This window comes from Phalacrocorax aristotelis, chromosome 7 (genome assembly GCF_949628215.1).
Source record: "Phalacrocorax aristotelis chromosome 7, bGulAri2.1, whole genome shotgun sequence".
Taxonomy (NCBI): domain Eukaryota; kingdom Metazoa; phylum Chordata; class Aves; order Suliformes; family Phalacrocoracidae; genus Phalacrocorax; species Phalacrocorax aristotelis.
Window position 1 is genome coordinate 19,163,108 of NC_134282.1, and position 21,275 is coordinate 19,184,382.

At 46.3% G+C, this 21,275-nt stretch overlaps 1 protein-coding gene across 5 annotated transcripts in view; it reads left to right on the forward strand.

Annotated features, from left to right (window-relative positions):
* Positions 1-20,853, forward strand: part of AP2M1 (adaptor related protein complex 2 subunit mu 1) — a 30,580-nt gene extending 9,727 nt beyond the window's left edge. For 4 of the 5 annotated variants that reach the window (XM_075099135.1, XM_075099136.1, XM_075099139.1 and 1 more), the window contains 10 exons: positions 3,177-3,289; positions 8,748-9,013; positions 10,443-10,525; positions 14,774-14,909; positions 15,007-15,148; positions 17,541-17,660; positions 18,192-18,327; positions 19,053-19,150; positions 19,286-19,397; positions 19,734-20,853. In XM_075099135.1, coding sequence (XP_074955236.1) covers positions 3,216-3,289; positions 8,748-9,013; positions 10,443-10,525; positions 14,774-14,909; positions 15,007-15,148; positions 17,541-17,660; positions 18,192-18,327; positions 19,053-19,150; positions 19,286-19,397; positions 19,734-19,868 — 1,302 coding nt within the window. In that variant the 5' untranslated portion in view covers positions 3,177-3,215 and the 3' untranslated portion in view covers positions 19,869-20,853. Of the gene's footprint in view, positions 1-3,002; positions 3,066-3,176; positions 3,290-8,747; positions 9,014-10,442; positions 10,526-14,773; positions 14,910-15,006; positions 15,149-17,540; positions 17,661-18,191; positions 18,328-19,052; positions 19,151-19,285; positions 19,398-19,733 lie in introns of all 5 variants that reach the window. The other variant, XM_075099138.1, reaches the window with a different exon arrangement.
* Positions 20,854-21,275: the final 422 nt, after the last annotated feature.

The window sequence follows — 21,275 nt, forward strand, 5'->3', positions numbered from 1 at the left end:
CCTGAGTCTGTAGTACAGCCACTTCCTTAAATTTGAGAACCTGGTTTTGTTCTGTTTACCAACAGGATTGTGTGTCTTCTGACATGGGGATGCTGGCCTTGCTGCCAGATACACTGGTAGCCTCTGCCCCCCTGTGTGGGACAGTGAGCAGCTACAGGTTTTTCCTACACTAACTACATGGGAATCTCAGACTGTGTGCTGCCTCTGTCTTAATAGGTTTGGTTACAGAGACTTATCCTGGAGGTAAATGAAATACTTGTACCCTGAGGTTACAAAGTGTCACTAATGGGGATGGAAGAAAGGCATATTTGGAAACCTTTTCTGTGCTAGATGGAGTCTCAGACATCAAGAAGTATTGACGGTGGTGCCACATGAAGCCACTGTGGCAGGAGGCAGCCTGTTAATAGCCAGAGACACTCAGCCAGCAGAATGTGGGAGTAGAAGCCAGGAAGCTCACTGTTGAGCTTTGGGAAAAACGCTCATCTGTCTGTTTCTTGCTATTTTGACTTAACAACTGACTTTTTTTTTCTTTTTCCTTTTTAATGAGCAGAAGGAGCCATCGGGTAGCTGAAGACCCATAGCAGAGGAGTATGTGCAGTGTTACTCTCTGAGGAGTCATTAGGTGTAGCTAAAAATGTTGGTGTAAAGGCTTATGAAATTTGAAATTTCTTTTTTGTCTTTCTGAAATTAAAAGTAGTGGCTGCACTGTAAATCTTGTTTTGGCACAGAACTCATGTCTGCAGTAGTTCCTTCAAACAGACAGCTGCTTTGGTTTCTTGAACATAACTTTTAGAGGATACATTACTCTTGATACTCTAGGCACCTACTCTGGAAGTCCTTTTGTCCCTCTGATGTGTGTATTGCTTTTGTGTTCTTTTTTTCCCTGACCTTTGAGATGATCTGAGGCCAGGTCATTTTAACTTAATTTTTGCTGTGTTTCTGAACAAACACATATCTGTTCACTGTCAGAGGCTAACCTCTCCCTATCCTTTCCACCCACCCCAGACAAGCGGGTGTAGGCTAACCCACCCTAACAGCAGTGTGGAGGTGGTTAGTTATCTAATGCTTTGCAGAGCCAAAGCTGAAAAATACCTATGTGATCATCGCAGAATGTAGTCACGAGGCTTGCCCTGTCATAGTTGTCTTTGCTGGGCTAAGTCAATGAAGCAGTTGCTAGAACGGGTATTTTGACTTAAACCTAAGTGAATAGGAATGTATATGACTACAGGAATGGGATCTGGTAAAGTAGCTTTGTATTTATAAAAATAAAACCAAACTGTGTGCTGCCTCAGTAATGTCTACCAGCTTTGTAGTTCTCTTCAAAACAATCTTCCTTTGAAGAAAGAGAAGATGAGCAGTTTAAGAGGGTAACCTCTGAGGCACTAGCCCCCAACTAAAGTGGCTCATGGTTGAGATCTCCCACTCCAACAGCACCTTGTGGCCAGGCTGCTCTCAGTTTGGACTCTGAAGCATTACTCAGTACTGCTGCTAGGGATCAGCAAAGGCTGTAACGTTGTCATATAAAAATTATTTTTGAGCAAACACTCCAGATGCCTAAGATCAAGTAGCTTAGCTTAAGTAACTAGGACGACCATGTTCCTGTGATCACCTTTAATGCTGTATCCGTACGTCTTGAATGCAAGATGCTAGAAATTAGGTCTGAGGACTCTCACTGAAGACATTAATTCCAAGCTGTGAAAGCAGTTAAAGCATAACTATATATAGACTCCACATGTATTGTGGCAGTCCACATCACCCCTTGCTTTGTTAAACCAGTGAGCTGCTTTTGGTCTCACAGCTGCACTGTTGCTGGTATGTGGATAAGAAGTACTCTGAGCTGTTGCCTGAAAAGCTCACCTGGCTAATGACAACTGCTAGCTCTCTGTATATAGTGATTAATGTGCCTGTACTACTAGGCAGCTATGATCCCAAGCAGATTGGTGTTGAATTTTGTCAAGATGCTGCTTAAATAATCCTTATCTGCAAACATAATGGTTAGAAAGGTTGAATTACTGGACCAGCTAGATCAATGGTTGCTAATGTGTAATCATTGCCTATAAGTTCAGCAGTCTTCCCAGGCTTTTGTAAAAGCAGTAATAAACCAAGGTGTTTGCTGCTAAGAACCCCCTGCTGTACAGTGATAGGCTGGGTGACATCTCAAACGCTTGTGTGAGCTGCGTGCAAAATACCTAAGAATTCAGTCTGATTTGCATCTTGGTCATGGGGGAGATAGACACTTTAGAGGAGAAATAAAGGGTCTTTATTTCGCTTGTAGTTCCAGGCCTGTGTTTTTTCTCATGTTCAGGGGATAGGCCAGATATTTGAGGCTTGATCCATCCATATTGATAAATGGAATGAGAAGTAAGCCTGTATCTATTTCAGTGCTAATTTTAATCTTCAGTCCTGACTACAGACTGCAGTCATATTCAAAGCCTCGTGTGTTATAGGATGCATGTAGCTCTATGTACTCCCCTAGACCTAAGCTTTTCAGTTGCTTCAGGCAAGCTCAGGAAGTCACTCAGCTGGGCCTCGGTCAGGATTCCTGTGGTGGCTCCTTAGGTCTGGAGCAAGGGTGTTGGTTCCCTGTGGGCTTCCTTATTGAGTCCTTGTTATAGTGTGCCCCAGAGGGGCAGTTCTGCAGCAAATGAGGGAACACTGATCTAGAGAGACTGGCATGCAGTTAGGGGCATAGGTCTGTCATGGTATATATGGTTTCTACTGTGCTTTGGGAACACATACTTTTCCGTATAAAATCGCAGCAGATCAAAAGTATAATCTGTAACTGCGGCAATAAGGCTGCTTCTCTCCTCTCCAGGATATAAGCATGAGGCAGGCAGTCATTTCCAGCATCTGAGCAACTCCTGAGTCACTAGCTGCCCTACTGAGCCTCAGCCATGTGCTAGCATGGCCAGATGTAGCAAGATAAATTAGGTGAAGTAGCCCACACCATTAGACTTTTGGGAATGTCTCTGAGCATGCCTTCCACTTGTCCCTCCTTGCAGTCTGCCTGAGTTCATTACTTCTGTGGCATCAAGATGTGTGCTATCAGGTCCTCACTACCACAGGTATTTTAAGAATTGTCTTCTCATTGAGGATGTGTGCAGCAAAAGGTGTCTGTGCCTGCTGTACTGTTTGTTGCCATGCAGCCTACTGATATATGCCCTCTCTTGCTTCAGGTCTTAAGCAACATGGGAAGAGAAGACTGAAGTTCCATCATGATCGGAGGCTTATTCATCTATAATCACAAAGGAGAGGTTTTAATCTCTCGAGTCTACCGGGATGACATTGGGTAAGTGCTTCTGTTGCATCCCTAGTCTTTGCATTTCTGTCTCATTTTGGTGCAGACAGCAACCCGGAGCTGCTTTGTTCGGCATTAGCTGTGCATGCACGTAAGACTGCAACTCAGCTTGCTGCTCTAGGCTTAGTTCAGAAAAAATTAAAAGGAGTTTGTTAAGCCCTGATCACCTGCAAATGGTAGTAAAAGATGGCCTGCAGGCAAACCTGGGACTTGCTTTTGGATGGTAGTGATGATGCTTCAGCAACATGGGCTGCCACTGCGGGGTTCTACCAACCTCACTGTAATTGTTAAAATTTACAGGAGCAGTAATGTGGGAACTGTCTGCCATGCAGGATAACCAGTTTCAAACACAGATGTCTAGCATCAAGTACAGGCATACAGAAGACTGTGGTCTTGGAAAGCTATGTCTGCAAGCAGTCTCGTAGTAACTACAGCTGTATGCTTAAAGCTGGCATTCTGTCCCCCAGCTTTGTACGGCAGCCTTGTATGTGAAAAGCATACATTCACTGGGTAATTAAAGTTGTGGGAAGCACTGAAAGCCTTCAGTAGATGGTAGGTGTCTCGTTGCACTTCACACAGGTGTTACGATGCTCACTTAGACTGGATCTGTACAACCCTTAGGCTGCTAGTTCCCGGAAGGGACTTCACTAAAAATTTGGTGTCTTGCAGGCAGTGGATAGTGCTATAAGGAACCCGCCATCAAGTGATGATGCTGCTTGGACTTGAAAACCTTAAGTAGCTTTCTTGCACAGCACTATTCTTCCTAGTGGATTTTCATTAGTGTTAGGCATTAGGTGGAAGTTAGTAATTGAAGTTAACAGAGTCGGAATGTGGGAATAATGGAAGAAGGGCTGTGGTAGGTGTTAGTTCAAAGTCCAATGAGAGAGATCCTTCTGTCCAGTTTGGGAAAAAAATAGTTTGGACCAGGTCTCCACAATGAATAGCAGTAGGATGTACTGTGAAATAACTTGTTGCCATGAATTACAAAAAAAACTGTCAAGCCAGTCTGCCTTCAGACTGCTCTAGTCTGAAGAGTGTGTCCCTTCTGGTTATGGATTGTCTAGTTGAGGTAGAACTAGTGGCTAGTCAAGACCTGCACTGTTTCATTGATGGAGTAGCAGTCAACACAGTGTCTGTAATAAGGCTTTGCCTAATGAGCTTTAAATCTCTTGGCTTGTTCTAAGTCAACTAAAGCAGAGTGAAGTAGCTCTTCTAAGGATGACTGAGTTCTTCCAGGACTTCCACACAGAGCTAAGCCAAGGAGGCATTGTATTTCTGAAGCAGAAAACTGCTGACTACAAACTTCTGCCTCTCCTCTGCTGTAGTAACTCATTTCAGTCTTGAATACTTGTTAGCTGAAGCTCTTCAGAGCAATTCATGTGCCAGATCTGACTTTAAAGTTTCTCAAATGAATAGGTATCATAGTAGTGATTGAGCCAAGCCAGTCTGGATTTTAGATAAATCTTGAGACTATGTTGTGTAGGGGGCTAGGTACAGTGTTACTGCAGTTCCTGGCAATTTTTTACTCTTTTGTGGCTTGCAAACTTAAAGCACTTAAAGATAGGATTGTGCTTGAACTGATGTTTATTCAGTAAGGCCTTTTAATTTAAAGGGCATTCTGGCTGTGGAGATGTAAAGTGGGGGGTGAAGTAGTTACTTTTAATGTAGTAGTGATCTTCTATAGCTTTTTATCTTGGCTCATTCCTCTTGTAAAGTGAGCGACTTGTGTTCAGTACATGATAAAATACTTCCGGCTGGCTGGACAGGCAAAACTAGAAAATGGGATTTCCTGCATGATCCTATCTTAACTTTTTTATTTGGCAAAAGGCGCCAAAAAGATTCAAGTGTTTTCTCTAGGACTTCAGGAGTTAGTATTCCTGTAAGTGAAATCCTCCATTCGGTTCCTGTGAAAGTGTCAGTCTATTGACTTAGGTGGAGCTGGTGCTGGCTGTTAACCAAGCTTGCTCCCCATGATGTTGGATTCATCCTGAAACAGGCCTGCAAAACTCTCTTGGAATTTTTCAGTTGTGTAACTTCATAAAACAAGTTGTCTTAAAATGAGGCTATGTCTCATCTTGTGGTATAATCAAGTAACTGAGAATCTTCAGCTACATAGCAAGAAAGTGGAGTTGGGCATTTCCTATTCTGAACAGTAGCATCAATATCAGGTCTACTTAAAAGCTTTTAGTATCCTAACCTTCAGAGGCGGGGTAGAGACAGGAATAGCCATGATACTGTAGCTTGTACTCCACTCTGTAGGAGTTCTGTCTCTAACCAAGCAATCAGGTGATAGATTTCTGGAACACTATACAGTTTTTAATACCTAAAAGATAGATCTGAAGTGCTGAGGGCTGAGCCCAACCAGCTCGTTGGGAGGTAGGCTGAATGGGGCATCAACATAGCTGCTGCCTGTCTTCATGTGGGCTCTGAGCAATTAACTTTTAGGACTCTTTGGTCTTGGCACTTGCCTTTGGCATTCTGAAGCCTCAACCTATGTGTTGGGAGAGATTAAAGGTTATCTGTGGTTATAAGAACCCTTCCCTTTGCACAGTTTAAGGGTCTAAATAAGCAGACACTAGCTCAAATGTTAATGAGCAAAGTGATGGTTAGTGAAGAAACTCTTCCCTTGACTTTGTTAAAGGCAGAAGTACCGCAAAACTTGGGTTTTCTTTGCTTGCAACTTAGAATGGCTTTAGTGCATGTAGTGCATCTGTCCATACAGCAGCTAGCTGCATGCATAAACAGCCCTTAAAAAAACAAAAAAGGCACTATGCATTTAATTCAGGATACCATATAGGGCTCTACTGTTATCTTCAAGTGCCTCATTCTTCAGTCATTGGGAGAACCTACCTGCATTTAACAATGCAGCTATTTAATAAAAACAAGTTATTTGAAACTGAGCGGCTTACATGATAAACTGTATGCACTGTAAGCGTAATAGGCATTTGGTTTCTGAGCTTCTAATACATCACTTTTGCTTCACGGCTCTTGATCCTTAAGGAAAAAGTGCAAGCTGGATAGAGCAGTGTCTGAATCTGCAGGATGTGCCATATCTCTCCAGATGTGTTCCAGCTCTATCAAACTTGCTGAATTTCCTGTTGGCTGGACCCAGCCAGGAAGCGTCAACCCAAAGAGCTTCAAATGAGAGTCCTGTCATAGAAATGCCCACTCAGACTTGCAGCCCTGTTCCGAGTCAGACTGGGAAGAAGACACCTGATACTCTGTGGTCCCCAGGCGATGCCTCAGATTGAGGCTTTGGGGTTCTTTTTCCCCCTCCAAGGCCTGCTACACATTAGCAGAGCAGACTGGGTATCACTGATCTGATACAGATGCAGCTGATCTGGACTAAATGCCCTGTTAGCCCTAAAATTCAGCCAAAGACAGTCTGTCCATGGTGGCAGCCTGGCCACAGCATGTCAGTGTTGTGCCTTGTGAGGGCTCCATTGCTGTCACAGCTTGTTACAGTCCATCCAACACCACCTTGGCCTTTTGTGCCCAGGAGCAGGGGGAGGGGGTGCTGTTTGGTCTCTCCTTATCTCTTTGGATTCATTGTGCCTTGTGTGTGTTTCTAACCCTTTCTCTTGTTGCTGTCACTCCTTTCTCCGCTGGCGCCATTTCTGTCCATCCCATCTCATTGGCTGCTGTAGCAATAGGTAAGAGACGCGTGGTAGGCCTTGACTGGCACTGCATAGTGGGCAATTGGTGTGGTAGAAAAGCTTCACTGACCTGAGGCTTCTTCTCTAGCATGTACCAGTCTGGTTGCTAGTTCTGGTACTAGTTCTAGCGGGTTAGAACTTGAGGCTGGGAGGGCTAATGCTCCAGAGGAAGCTGAACTTCCCTTGAAAGGATTACTGGAGGGGAGGAATGGGGCTTTTAGGTATTGTTATTTTATAGTAGGTTAAACTACTTTCTTATGGAAAAACTAAGATAGAAATTAAATACTAATTTCACTCAAACTTGCAAACCTTCTGGGGCAGTAAAACCTGAGAAGTGTTTGAAGGCCAGAATTCTGTTCACAGGGGAGCATGTTTACTGATGAAGCTGCTACATGTGTACGCAGACCTTCAAGGAGCAAACACCTGCTGTGGTAGCATGTGTTCCATTGAATATCCTTTGTTTTCAAACTTGGAAGTGTCTGCTGGATTGTTGAAAACCCCCAATGCTTATGAGCATTTGTATGCCTGTATTCTTGCTTGTGAGGATATTACTACTGTCTGCTCTCAAACATGGTTCTGCATAATCAGTACCATGGCCTTGATGCTGCAGTCAGAAGACCTACTGTTCTACATAAGTCTCTTTTAAGAGTGTGAGTGATAAAGCACAACTAGATGAGTCTTGCCTTGGTGTGTAGACTATTGCTTTAAGTCTTGGTCCTGTCATGTAAAGCACTCGGGCGTCCTTCCTGTGTTCTTAGGACTGGTGGACTTTAAACTTAATTTGGAGAGTTTATCCTGACTTGTAGCTATGAAATAAGGAAACTCCAGTGTGGAAGAGCTGGCGTCCAGAATGCCACTCGGACATCCCTGTTTACCCAGGAGGGATTTGTTCCCAGTCACTAGTGTATAAACAGTTTGGATTAAAGATGGCAGCAGCTAGGGTAAGCTTGCACAGCACCTTTTTGGCACTGTGTAGAACATTTTTACCACAAATGGTACTGAATCATCCAGTGCATGTAATGGCAGCGCTACTAGCGTGTTGCACTGTGGGGACCCTGAGTCCATGTGCAAAAGACCTGTTCTAAAGCCTAGTAGGCTTGAGAGGACATGTGTAACTAGAAAGCCAAAATTTTTCCTAACCCTGCTTGCTGCTTTGAGGCTGCCCTCCATGGTGCCTGCTGTGTGGAGGTGAGGTGGGCGTGAGAAGTAAAGCTCCCTTCTGTGGTATACCTGGGCACTGACTTCTGGCAGGTGACCCAGGTAGGTTTTGCTGGTTTTTCCTGGTCATATATCTAGGAGGAACTGCCATCAACAAATAACATGGGAGACTACAGTTTGCTTTGGGGCAAGAGTTTGAAGGCCTGGGCCTGCAGAGTAGGCAGTAACAAGGTGTTTGGTCAAAACTCGGCTATCCTTTGAGCCATAAGCTGCTCCTGTGTTTGTTGTCAGCTACGGCAATCCGTCAGGAGTGCTAGCAAAATCAGTTGAAGGGAAGGCTCTTTTGCCATCTGACTCTAGGTGGAGGTTAGCTTCTTCTGAATACAGTTGCGCTCTAGTCCAAAGCTCCTTAGAGATCAGTAGTGCCCTGTTTGTCCTTTAGTTTGTTCAGAATTTAATGTCTAACTCTGCTCAGAGCCTTCACTTCTCCCTTTTAGAGGCATACCCAGGCACCCTTCCTAAGTGAGCTTGGAGTATGTAGGTCAGTGTCTGACGGTAATAACATAAGCAAAACTCTGTTGCCAGCTTGTTTTCATGTATGTTGTGCTAACCTATCTTTGGTGATCATCTCGCAGGCGGAATGCTGTCGACGCCTTCCGCGTCAATGTCATCCATGCACGGCAGCAGGTACGCTCGCCTGTCACCAACATTGCCCGCACAAGTTTCTTCCATGTCAAGCGTTCCAACATCTGGCTGGCTGCTGTCACCAAGCAGAATGTCAATGCTGCCATGGTATTTGAGTTTCTTTACAAGATGTGTGACGTGATGACTGCCTACTTTGGGAAGATCAGTGAGGAAAACATAAAGAACAACTTTGTGCTGATCTATGAGCTACTGGATGGTGAGATGTTCCCCGTATCTGTTATGCTATATTGTACTTGGTCATTCTAAAGCCCTTAGCTTAGTTTGGTGTAGTAATTATCCTTGAAGTATTTTTAACATGTGACTGAATTTAAAATTACTTACTCTGATTTCTAATGCCACCTGTACTGTAAGCGTAGAAAACACCTCAAGCCTATAGCCTTGCGTTGATTGTGGCTCACTTCGCTGAAGCATTGGGAGCTGTGCACTTGTATAAATGAGCCAGCTGGTATGGGACTCCCAGCTTCTGAGTAGATCCCATGCAGATGTAAGGCTATCATTATGCTGAGGTATATTAAAAGGGCTATCTATTATTAGAACCTCTAAGGCCAGACATCCCAGCCAGTGCCCAGGTGGCTCTAGCAGGCTATGGTAGAAGTCACCCCAGGCTGCAGTTGGTTGCCACTCTGGGGTTGCCTCTTGGGGGCAGTTCTGAGACAAGGAAATCAATAAGACTCAGCCTGCTCTGTCCCAACCCTACCTCCCCCAGTGATACAGCTGCAAATTTCACCACAGAATAATAATACAGTGTCCCTTCAGCTGCTTGTGATATCAGCCTGCCTGTGGAGATTGCCCTTGAGCTGTCCCTGTTTCGCATAACATGAGCACTTTGTATTGGTTATTCTCCAGTTTGTTTTCCAGACAAGGCGCCATGCATTTGTCCTCGGATTCTTAGCCAAGGGTCACAGGGACTAACGGGCTCTCTCTTCCCTCTGGGCAGATCAAGAGACTGCTGTTTCTCTGCTTTGGTCAGTCACTGCTGTCTCCTAGTAGGCACAGTGAGATCAAAACCTGCCAGCATGGTGTTCCTCAGTATTCATGTTGTGGTCTTCTCTCCCCTCTAGATGTTTTGTGAGTTGTTCCCTTCCTCTTTGAGGGGAGTGGGTGTGAAGTGCACTAGCTGTCTGCAGTTAACATCTGTTTTGCTCCTACACTGATCATCCTGCAGTGCCACTACTCTGCTGTTGTTTTTTTAGGTTTTGATTTTTATTACATCTTCATAAGAAAATCAAAACCTAAAGAAAATGCTGCAAAGATAGATTGTTCTGCTGTTGAATAAACCCTTTTTATTGTCCCTTGAATGTTTTTGGAAAGACTTCACAGTGCCCTGTGCGCACGGCTAGTCTAGTTGATATGTAGTCCTGAATTGCCGCTGTTTTTAAAAAAAAAGCAAGTTCATTAGCTGAAGAGTTTTCCATCACCCCTCCACTCCAAAATACTGCACAAGGAAGTCAGTTTAGCAAGGCTGTTTCTTTCCTCTTGGTAAGGAATGCTCCAGCAACTTACCCAAAAATTTAATGTGCAGGCGGTGTTTGTGTGCTAATTGGCTCTTTCCTTTATAGGAATGGTTAGCATGGTTGGCATGTTTATACCTTGCAGCTCTGAACTAACCTTCTACCCTTCTGTAGAAATCCTGGACTTTGGCTATCCTCAGAACTCTGAAACAGGGGCCCTGAAGACCTTCATCACTCAGCAAGGCATCAAGAGTCAGGTAACTAGAGAAATTTGGGGTATGGCACTGCTCTGCTGATTAATTTTCTGTAAGCCTGTTCAAGGAAGTACAGTCTCAATTAGCAGCTAACCATCTGACCTGGGCTGAGTGCAGGTGCCTGAGTAGATTGAGAACACCCTGGCAGGGATGTAGCTCAGTGGCATCTCGTTCTAGGTGTCTCTGTGCTTGTGTGACCTCATGTTCTGTGGTGCATGGTAAGATGCAGGAAGAAGAGCCCTGGGCTAGGATAATGCCAGTTCCTTGCATATAAATGATTGCTGGCTTGAGGCTCCGCTCTGTCAGCTGCTGACAGAGGATAAACAAATCTACCTGCTGAACCAGAAATAGCTCTTGTGTGTGAATCTTACTGAGTGGGTCTGGTCCCACCAGGCTTTAGTGCCTTGAGCTGTCAGGATTTCATACCTGCGTTGTAATGAAGTATTCTTCAGTCTTGCAGATCTTGCTCTCAGGAAGCTGATGTTATTTTGTTGCTGCCTGTAACATCTTTGCAGACCAGCATCAGTACAGTCTGAGCTTTCTTATGTTAGAGATGAGAATCTCTACTGTCCTTTTAGCACAGTATTAACCCTTTCAACAAAGTTTACATGGAGGTAGAAGATAAAGGGCACCTGGAGAGAAAGACACTTAAATTGGACTGTTTTTGAGAATGTGTGTTAAACTAGCTCTAATCCTACTCCAGGCTACAGTCCTCAAAACAAGGCTTCCCATCTTGGACAGCTCATGCTCAACCTCTGAAACCAAAGGGCTGTTACAGTCGCCGTTTCTTGTGTCCGCAGGGAATGTTGCTCACTTTGTCCATGTGACACAGCTATGCAGCTCATAATGAGGACTTAGTCTAAAACTCAGTCATCTCCCCTGTGTAGCAGGTGGGTCAGAAGAAAAGCTGGGAGTCGGTTTGTACTGAAGCTGTCCACAGCAGAGATCTGGGTGAAGCTTCAGCCCCAAGGTACAAACAGAAGCAAGTGCTAAACAAGAGCATGCCTGGCGACTTCTTGTTAAGGATAAGCAGAGGTCAAAGTCTCTGGAGGCTCTGTCTCAACTCTCTTCATCAGCACTGACTTCCTAAGAATTCCTTTTTAAACTGTTAATTGGGCAGTAGCAAGACTAGCTGCATCTCTGAAGAAGGTGGTGAGAGAGAAGCTGCCCCGAGCAACGTAAATCCTGCTGTAAGAGCAAACAGTGTTTTGCAGGAGGGCATGCATATATCAGTGGCCAGATGTGAGTGCATCCGGTCTTGGTCCCCTATCCTGAGCCCTAGTGTAAATCACTCTGGCCTTCTGCAATCTGACATTTTGGGCAGTCAGCACTCAAGATAGCTGAGTCAGCTCCTGTTCCTAGGAAAACTCAAAACTAACCACCACCCTCACTTCCTTCCCTACTCTTTTTTTTTTTTTTTTTTTTTTACTTTTGTTTGTTTTAACAAACTCTTATGCTGTTTGTGTGCAAACCACTGTCACAGGATCTTGCTTCGTTCAACAGCAGGTTTAGTTCCTTCCTTTATAAAGAGCACTTTGGGCTTCAGCTTTACATAAGTAAGCAGTTATTCTGCGCTGTGGAAGTTTGTGCAGCCCAGCTGAAAAAAGCAGAAATAATCCTTTCCAGGAACAGTATGGCAGGGGCAACAACTGAAACAGTACTTGCCATATTGCCTTGTCTTCTCCATACTCTGGTATGTCTAGCTGCTTCCTTTGCTTAGAGCCAGTACGTTGGGCCAGAACCTGGGACTGGGTTGTTTGTCATCTGTGCTCCATTATCACTGCTTAGTTCGTGATGGTGTTTTCCTTGGGCTTGTGTCCTGCTGAATTTAAGGAGCAAAATGCACAGTTATGGCTTACTTTCCACAGTAAACTTTTTTACTTTCTTCTCAATGAAAGACTTGAGGCGTACTGAGCTGCTGCCCTCTAAATGCCCACCTTTTATGGCTACAGTGGTCTTTCCAGGGCTGGTGATCTTGGAATACAAGATCTGCTTTTTTTATTTTTTTGAAAGTGGGTCTGATTATTGCTGCATTGCTTGCCAAGGGAAGTAATGTGTTCTGGGAATGGGGTGGTGTAGTGCACAGATTTTAAAAGGTGCTGGTGTGCAACATGGTTTCACTTGTAGTCCCTACCATTAAGTAGCCCACTACTCAAATAGCAGGACTGCAGGCCATGCTGATGTCCTGTATCAGAACAGATGCAGGCATTGACTCGGATATCTTCCTCCAGCAAGGCTAAGCCTGCTCTTAGACCTCAACGTGGAGCTGTACTCTGTGTGCTCAATTCTCACTCTTCAGATCCTGTCTGTATCTGTCCAGATTTCATTAACTAGATGAATGTTGTAATTTTCTTTCCATCCAAGTGCTTTCTGGGAGTGTGAGTTGGTCAACTCTTAGCGTAACCCCAAAACTTAGACATACTGTAGTGCTAAAATGCTAGTAGTACTTTTAAAAAGTGAGGAGAGGGCAGCCACCAGATGCCAGAGCCCAGGAAACCTGCTGGTAGCTGTGCCTTTAACCTCGTCAACATGCTGGCAACGGAGTACCATAACTTGGATATTCTTGTCCCATTTTAGCTGACTTATTTGTCTAGCTCAGGGAAGCTCCCAGTCCTGAGAAACTTCAGACCCAAGTGCCTTGGGTCCCTCCCTTAGGGAACACTCATGCTGCTTGGTGTTCTCAGCTTCAGTGCTCCCCAGGCATCTGCTTCCAGATCCATCCAGTCACTTTCTGTGGTGACTAGTAAAGGTTCATGGCACTGATGCTGTTGCAGGAGGTGGGAATGTCAGCATGTGATCATTGTCCCTTTGGAAGCCAAAGAACTGGGTATTATATCTATGTGTCCCTCTCATTCCTCTTAAGCCTGAACAAAGTGCTGAAAAAGGCAGATTATGAGGCCTTTTTTTGGGGGGGGGGGGATGGACGGATGGACAGGACGGGACACGGGACGATGACGACGACGGGCAAGGGAGGTACTGTGTACTGCATTGAGCACTTGCATTCCCTTGGGAACTGCCTAGGTAAAACTCTCTGCCTCTTAGAAGTTACAATAATGGCTCTGCTTACTCAAGGAGTGACCGTGTCTTTGGCAAGAGCATGTGTGACACCAAGCCACTGCTGTTTTAAAGCTGAGAGGGTGTACTGCCACCCTGTGGGCCCAATGCAAGGTTGCTGGGGCAGGACCCACTTATGTGTTCTGCACTCGTTCTGGTGGAAGCGACAGAATTAACAAGGATATAAGTTTATACAGGACCCAGACTTAAGATGCCCCCAGTCCTGGGTGCCTCGTACTTATCATAGTCTGGGCATCTGTGCTATGGTAAACATCCAGGGCCTGCTTTAGGAACAGCAACATGAGGAGTCTGCTCTGCGTAGGAACATTACTGGGAGTGGTATTTGGCCTGTCTGTCACTCCCTCTGCTCCACTTTGTATTTGCATGGTGCATAATGGGCCAAGTCTGAAAAGCCATTTTGTTGCTAGGAGTGCTGGGTTTCCTGAGGGGAGCTAAAGGGCAAAGACCCACATCCTGTTTGTGCTAATGAGCTACCTAATTAATGATGAGCTGGCCTCCTTTGTTCCTGTCCTGAGGTAACCTGGAGCCTAACCTGCCTCTTTCTCCTTCCCTCCCTTTTCTTGCTATTGACCTGCTTGCCTGTTAACCCTGTGTGCACCACACTTGCTGCTATCCATCTACTTCTTGACTTTCTGCGTGTGACTGGACCCCGCCTGTAGCATCAGGTAGGAGACCTCCCTGTGCCTCTCAACACAATCCTTAGTGCTTAAAGCCTGGATGCTGTTAGATGCATGTTAGGTTAGTGTTGGAGTGTAACTAATGACTGCAATCATTAAGAAGCAGTCCTTGGGGACCAGCTGTTTCATGGCCCTAGGGCTTCCTGTTGGAAAAGGGTGTGAACTGGCCTGTCACTGCTTCTCTGTTTAACAAGGATTGATGTGACAGTCTGAGATGTGAATGTCATCGGTGGAGCCCATGCCTCCCAGCACTTAGATTTAGCCTAATAGACTAGCTAGCAAAATGGAAAAATCTTTCCTGCTGTCGTAATTACCAATTTTTAGTTAAGTACAGGATCTGCTGTCTTGAGGACATCTTGGGGTGTGTGACAGTGCCCATGTCTAAGTGTCAAAAGCAGTTGTGTGTAATAAATGGCAAGCACTCGCTCTTAGATTCAGAGGAAGCTTTCTTAGTCTTTGAGTTTATCTAGAGGTCTAAGATGTCATTTCTTCCCTTCAGACTAAGGAAGAGCAGTCCCAGATCACCAGCCAGGTGACTGGACAAATTGGATGGAGACGGGAAGGGATCAAATATCGTCGCAATGAACTTTTTCTTGATGTGCTGGAGAGCGTGAATCTCTTGATGTCCCCGCAGGGTAAGTAGGAGGTATAGAGCTGGCATCCTTCTCCCCTTCAAGGTTTCTGAGTGGGGACTTGTGTAAATGTTCTGAACTGTGCTCTTCTCTATATCAGGTCAGGTTTTGAGTGCCCACGTCTCTGGCAGAGTGGTGATGAAGAGTTATCTAAGTGGAATGCCAGAGTGCAAGTTTGGCATGAATGACAAGATTGTCATTGAAAAACAGGGCAAAGGGACTGCAGATGAAACGGGGAAAAGGTAAGAGGCATTGGGGTAAAAGCCACTTGCCATCAGAGACTATTATAAAAGGGCAGCACTTAGTTGATTTTTCTGATCTGACAAAGCTCATCTCTTCTTCCCTTCAACTATTACCGCTAATTTTTCCCTGGGTGGGTCAGTTGTCATGCAAGCTGCCAGCCTGGAGGCCTCAATACAGAGGGCTTCTCTGCAGCAGGGCTAATGTGAGCAGGTGGAGCATCATCTTTGTATAGCTGTGAAGACAGACACCATGGGTAAGTGCTAGGAGCTCTTCAAATATTAAGATTCAAACACAGTGTTAAGTGTGGAGTTCTCGCAGCTGGAAACACTTCCGCAAGATTAATTTTCCCAGAACTTGTGTCTCTAGCAGTTCTAGTCAGTGCAGAGACCCTTACTGATAGGATGCAGTAGTGGTGCTGCCAAGGAACAGTGAAGGAACCCCTCTGACTATAGCCTGCTCTACCCAGGCTGTTCCCACAAACAGCTGACAGACTAATACTGGGTAAGCTCCTCCTGCTGACATACAGGTGGTCAGTGGCTCTGTGGGTTGGAGGCTCATCCCTTCCAAGAGTCCAGCTACCTTCCTTCCCAGCTGCATCTCAGTCAGTACCCACGCTGAAGCTGAAAATAGATCTTATGCTTTTTCCAGCCTTCCTGCTTGGGGTGAAGAGATAAAAGCAAAGGGAATGCCACTTTTCTCTGACTAACCATTTGCAACTCAACTGTGTTTCTCCTTGGTGGTTGTTTTTGTTTTGATGCTTTAATTGTGTTTTGGTTTGGGGTTTTTTTGCTGACCCCCAGTGAATTGGGAAGGTAGATAACCTTCAGCTATGTGTGCACTCTGCTCTCCCCTTGTCTCTTGCTTTGTGTGACTTGTGCATGTAACTTGGATCTTGGACACTTTCCATGATGGTTCCTGTAAATGGAGCTGAGCTGCTATTTGCCTTTTCTCTGAACAAGCCAAGAGCTATCGCTTCACTGTCACCTTTAAGCCATTTTCCTGCACCTGAATCTAGCTAGTAAAATGGATAAGCCTGAGGTGGCTGCCCAGTGGAGATACATTCTAGTGAAAATGTATTGTGTGTAGGCCTCTGAAGAGTCAGTAACACTGTCCAAAATCTTCTGTGCCATGAGTGCCTTTGCCTGTAAATGAGCTAGTTTCTCAAGCTGCAGAAGCAAGATGTACAGGGACTCTTGCTGGGTGGTTCTCTGGTGGGCAAGATCTTGGAGATGTCACTGTCCAGAAGCATTTAGTTATGAGATGACCAAAAGGCACAGCTGCTGCCATTGCTTTTTGGCATCTAGCATGGAGCAACACTAAACCCTGAGTAATGCAACCTGAGAGATGGAGCAGCACTAGGCAGCAGGGCTTTCCCAGCAGTGTTCCGAAGGAGCAGGAACTAGTCAGCTAGTGTTGGCTGTCTTCCAGGCAACAGATTAGGAAAGACTAACTCCCACTTAAGCACAAATTACACCACTGGGTTATGTAACTAAACAGCCAGTCAGCCTGGGGACAGTCTGCTTCCATTTGTGCAGGTAATGGTGGTTCCTAGGACAGCTGAACCTGCCTGTAGTGCTTATACTATCTCGTCACGCTTGCATCACTGTCCTGTTGCTCCCAACAGTTCAGGCAGCCTAGATACCACAGCGCTATGTTACCACCTCTTCTGTTGCTACTACCTTCTCATTTTCTGGTCCCTCTCGGTAGCTGAGAGTTCTTGGCTGACCTCAGGACCTGTAGCAAGGAAGATGTGCTGGGTTCTAGTGTCTGAGAACAAGTTCAGTGCTGGCAGGTTAGGTTAGTGCACCTGGATGGACAGATGGCAGCTGTGTACATTTTTAGAAGTAAGAGAAAACTTTATGGCATAATATTGTGGTCTTTGGCAAATCAGTTCAGAATCAAACCACCTGCCAGCAGTGTGGAAATCAACAGCTGTGAAGAGTGTTCTGAACAGGAAGACCCTGAACCTGGCATCTCCTGGCTGTGTGGCAGTGGGATAGCTTTGTGGATGGGAAAGTGTGTTCTCTCCTTTGAACTGTGCTGCGAGAAGACTTGGGCTAGCAGAATTGCCTTTGCAATACTTTGGGTCTGCCTGCCAGCAGCACCTAGCATTGTGTTGCTGCCTATGACAGAAGGGTGCTCCTCTAATCTTTCTCCACTTTGGGGAGAGGAAGAATTCTTTCAAACAAGCTTCCTGAGATATGATTATTGTGGTAAACCAAGGAAAGTCAAGAGGCTGATGTCCCCTCAATCTCTTCCCTGCCTCCCCATTTCCTGGACACCTGCGATGGCGACTTGCTCTTAGAGTAGTTTCTGCCTGTGCAGACTTCAGCTGCACAAAGATACCAGGGCTGCAGCTTGTGCTTGTTTAACCATGTCTTGTGTTTTTAGCGGTAAACAGTCAATTGCCATCGACGACTGCACTTTCCACCAGTGTGTGAGGCTCAGCAAGTTTGATTCTGAGAGGAGCATCAGCTTCATTCCACCAGATGGAGAGTTTGAGCTCATGAGGTATGGTGGTGGGGGATGAATGGGCTGGTGTTGACATCTGCTTGCTGCTACGGTAGTGTTGCTGCTCTCAGGCAGACTTGCAGCCTTTGAGCACCTAACAATATGTACTTGCCTTCTTTCTTTTCAGAGTGGAATCCAGCGGGTGTCCCACAAATAATTTTTTTTTTTTTTTTTTAAACAAATGTGGTAGGAGCCCAGCTGCGTGGTTTTCTTTGCCACAACCGTAGTGTTGGATGTGGGTTTCCTTACCCTTTAGCTTGCTGTAGCTGGGTTGTTTTCTTTCTTAGTGCTTAAAAATGGTGTTTCTGAGCCAGGAACCATGTATAAAACTTGGGACTCAATAAACCACCACTGCCCTAGGGCAGCACAGATCTTAACTGCTGCTTCATTCTGAGATGACTCCATTTCTGGCTGATGTTTCTAAGCTGTTCCCTGTATACAGAGGCTGTCTCTTTAGGAAGGTGGTACAATTTGAGACCCTTAAGGGAGTTAACTGCCTCTCAGAGTTCACTGTTGCTTCCATCCCTGCAGATACCGAACCACTAAGGACATCATCCTTCCCTTCCGTGTGATTCCCCTGGTGCGGGAGGTGGGTCGGACCAAACTGGAAGTGAAGGTGGTGATCAAATCAAATTTCAAACCTTCCTTGCTGGCCCAGAAGATAGAGGTAAGAGAATAAAAACCTACAGTCTCTTGTGCCTGGGAATTGTGCCTCTAATTCATGTCCCCTGCCACGGAGTCATCACAGATGAGTCCTCAAGCTTGTACAGGACAAAAAGTGAACTTAATGCCCCACAGATGCATGGTTCTGCTCTGCTGTGGAAGGGAACTGCTATAGAGTAGGGAGGTGGAAGTTGTCTTCAGTTGTACCTTGGCAGAGGCCTCATTCTGTGTAGCAACTGTTGGCTTAATGTCTTGGCTGCTGTGAAAAGTTCATGTTCTGTCTGCATGATCTGATGGTACATCAGACAGGCAGCAGGCTATGAGCTGGGTAAGATAGGCTAAAGGTGGCTTTGCAGCTTAGCCATTGTCTGGGAAAGGCTTACTGTTGCAAAGCTAGGCTGTCCAGAGCTTGGTGCAACTAGACCTCCCTGGCCAGCCTGGCATCCTTCCTGAGCTCACCTGCCTGATGCTAGCCATGTTTTATGCAGCCTGAACCGGAGAGCTTTGCCCTGTTCCTCACTGACTGTTGTGGATTCTGAAAATGTGTTTGAACCTTTACTTCAAAGCAAGAAACTGGAGAGCTAGCCTAGGATGCCTTGTGGTAGCTGATGTTCTTGAGATGTGAGAGAGATGGCCAAGGGGTCCAGGACAGGTGGTGGTCTCCTGAGACTGCACAGGGTGCCCAGGCTGCAGCCTCATTGACCCTGCTCACCAAAATCTGCCTTCTAGGTCCGGATCCCAACACCCCTCAATACCAGTGGAGTGCAAGTCATCTGTATGAAAGGGAAGGCAAAGTACAAGGCCAGTGAGAATGCCATTGTCTGGAAGTGAGTGAGTTTGTTGGGTCTGGGGTGCTGCTGGGGCAGGGCAGAGTCTGTTTAGTCCTCCACTCTGCCCTGAGTACATGTAGTGAAGGGGGAATAAACTCAGGCACCTACTCACTCCTGGGCTTTCTCTGATAGGATAAAACGCATGGCTGGAATGAAGGAATCCCAGATCAGCGCGGAGATTGAATTGCTGCCCACCAATGACAAGAAGAAGTGGGCTCGACCCCCGATCTCTATGAACTTTGAGGTGAGGCCCTGCCTGCCTTCCAGGGTGTAGCTAACCTTAGAGGAGCTTTGTCAGTCTGGTCCCTTCTGCCCTCGTGGGAGTTACACAGGTGTTGAGTGCTCCCTGTCCCAAGCTGCCACATGGCTCTTTGTAGCATGGGGCCAGCCAAGTGGCAAAGGATATTGAAGAAAAAAGCCACTGGAGTCTTGTCATGGTATGCAGGGAGTAGGGAAGGGAACAGTGCCTCTTGGTGTCCATTTCTAGATGTGTAGCCAAGGGGTCCCCTGGCTTTTGTGTATGGACAGCATCTTACCCCTCTGCTCCAATGCTCTCTCTTGCCTTCCTCTTTCTCAATAGGTCCCATTTGCGCCCTCAGGGCTGAAGGTGCGCTACCTGAAAGTCTTTGAGCCAAAGCTGAACTACAGTGACCACGATGTGATAAAATGGGTGAGGTACATCGGCAGGAGTGGGATCTATGAGACCAGATGCTAGCCCCAGCAGGCTGGCAGGCTCCCTCTTCTCCAAGCCATCCTCTGCCTCTCCTCAGTCTTCAAATACATTCAGAGAAAACATCTGCCTGGCCCGTCAATGCAGATTGAAAGCCCCTGTGGCTCACCCTGGGAGTGAACTGGCCTGCATGTGCTTGGTTACCAACCATGCTGCAGCTGAAGTTCAGAACCCAGCTGTGTGCAGGGGTGCAGTCAGCCTCCTGCTCCCTGTCCCAGGGTGGGGAAGGGCTAGTCTAACTCCCATCCTCTCGTGATCTTTATAGGGAACGTACACCATTAAACTCCTCTTCTGTTGGTGTCTCACTACTTGCATCATATCCTAGTATTTTTGAAGTTCTTGTGCATATGTACTCGTAGAATAGACCTAAACATAGACTGGACAAATCTGAGTTGAAGTTACCCTGGCTTCTGTACTAGCTATTGCTGTTGTGGTAGATGTTGCTGGCCAGTCTGAGATGCCTGGGGTGGTGAAATTGTTGGGCCTCCACCAGAGGAGGTGGTGGGCTCGTCACATCTCACCACCACCTTATATTTCTTGCAAAGTCATCAGTATAGAGTCCTGCCATGGGAAGGTTTGTGACCAAAAAGGATGAGAGTCTAGACTCTTGCTGGTGTGTGTGTGGGTGGCGCAGCATTTCAGGTCATTAGAGCACTTACCCCCACCCACTACTGGCTCAAGCCAGTCTGTCCTCAAACTGGGAATGTGGCCCCTCTGTCCCAGGGAGCACGGGTCAGCTGTGCTCTGTCAGGATGGGAATAGGGTGTCTCCTTGGGGAATCTAAAATGCAGTTGGCAGTAAAATCTCCCTGCCCCAGCCTGCCCTCTCCACACTTCTACCAAATGCTTCTGGGCCATAGGAATGCTGCTGCTACCCACAGTCCTGCTTCTGGTAGTGTGGTCTCCATTTTGTACACTTTGTGATTTGTCCAGCTCTGAATCTAATAAAGTATGTAGAATGGAGAAGGCTACCTGCGCTCCTGTTTGGGACTTGTGGTGCAAGAGCCTGGGCTGTGCTCTAGGCCTGTGCCAGTGTGCCTTTGGGCTTGCTTTTGTAGCCTCCCCAACCCTGGGCTACCTGGGGCTTAGCAGGTGGAAAGAACCAGTGATGCTTTTCTTCCTGGCAGTGCCAGTGCTGGATTCCAGCTGCTGTTGCCACTGCTGCAGTTCCCTGGGGAAAGGAGTGTGCTGTGGGCTTTCCTCTGAGGGTTGGCTCACCAAAGCCTGCAGCTGGGCTGAACTGATGACCCTTGCTGCTGTCCTGGTAAGGCCTGGCTTTTCAACCCAAGCCTGGCGTAAGTGAACCATAGCGGCTTTTCCCTGCAAGCAGCTGAAAACAAGCTGAGTTTTCCCTTTCCTCTGGGCTGCTGGAGGCCTGGGGCAGGGAGGACCC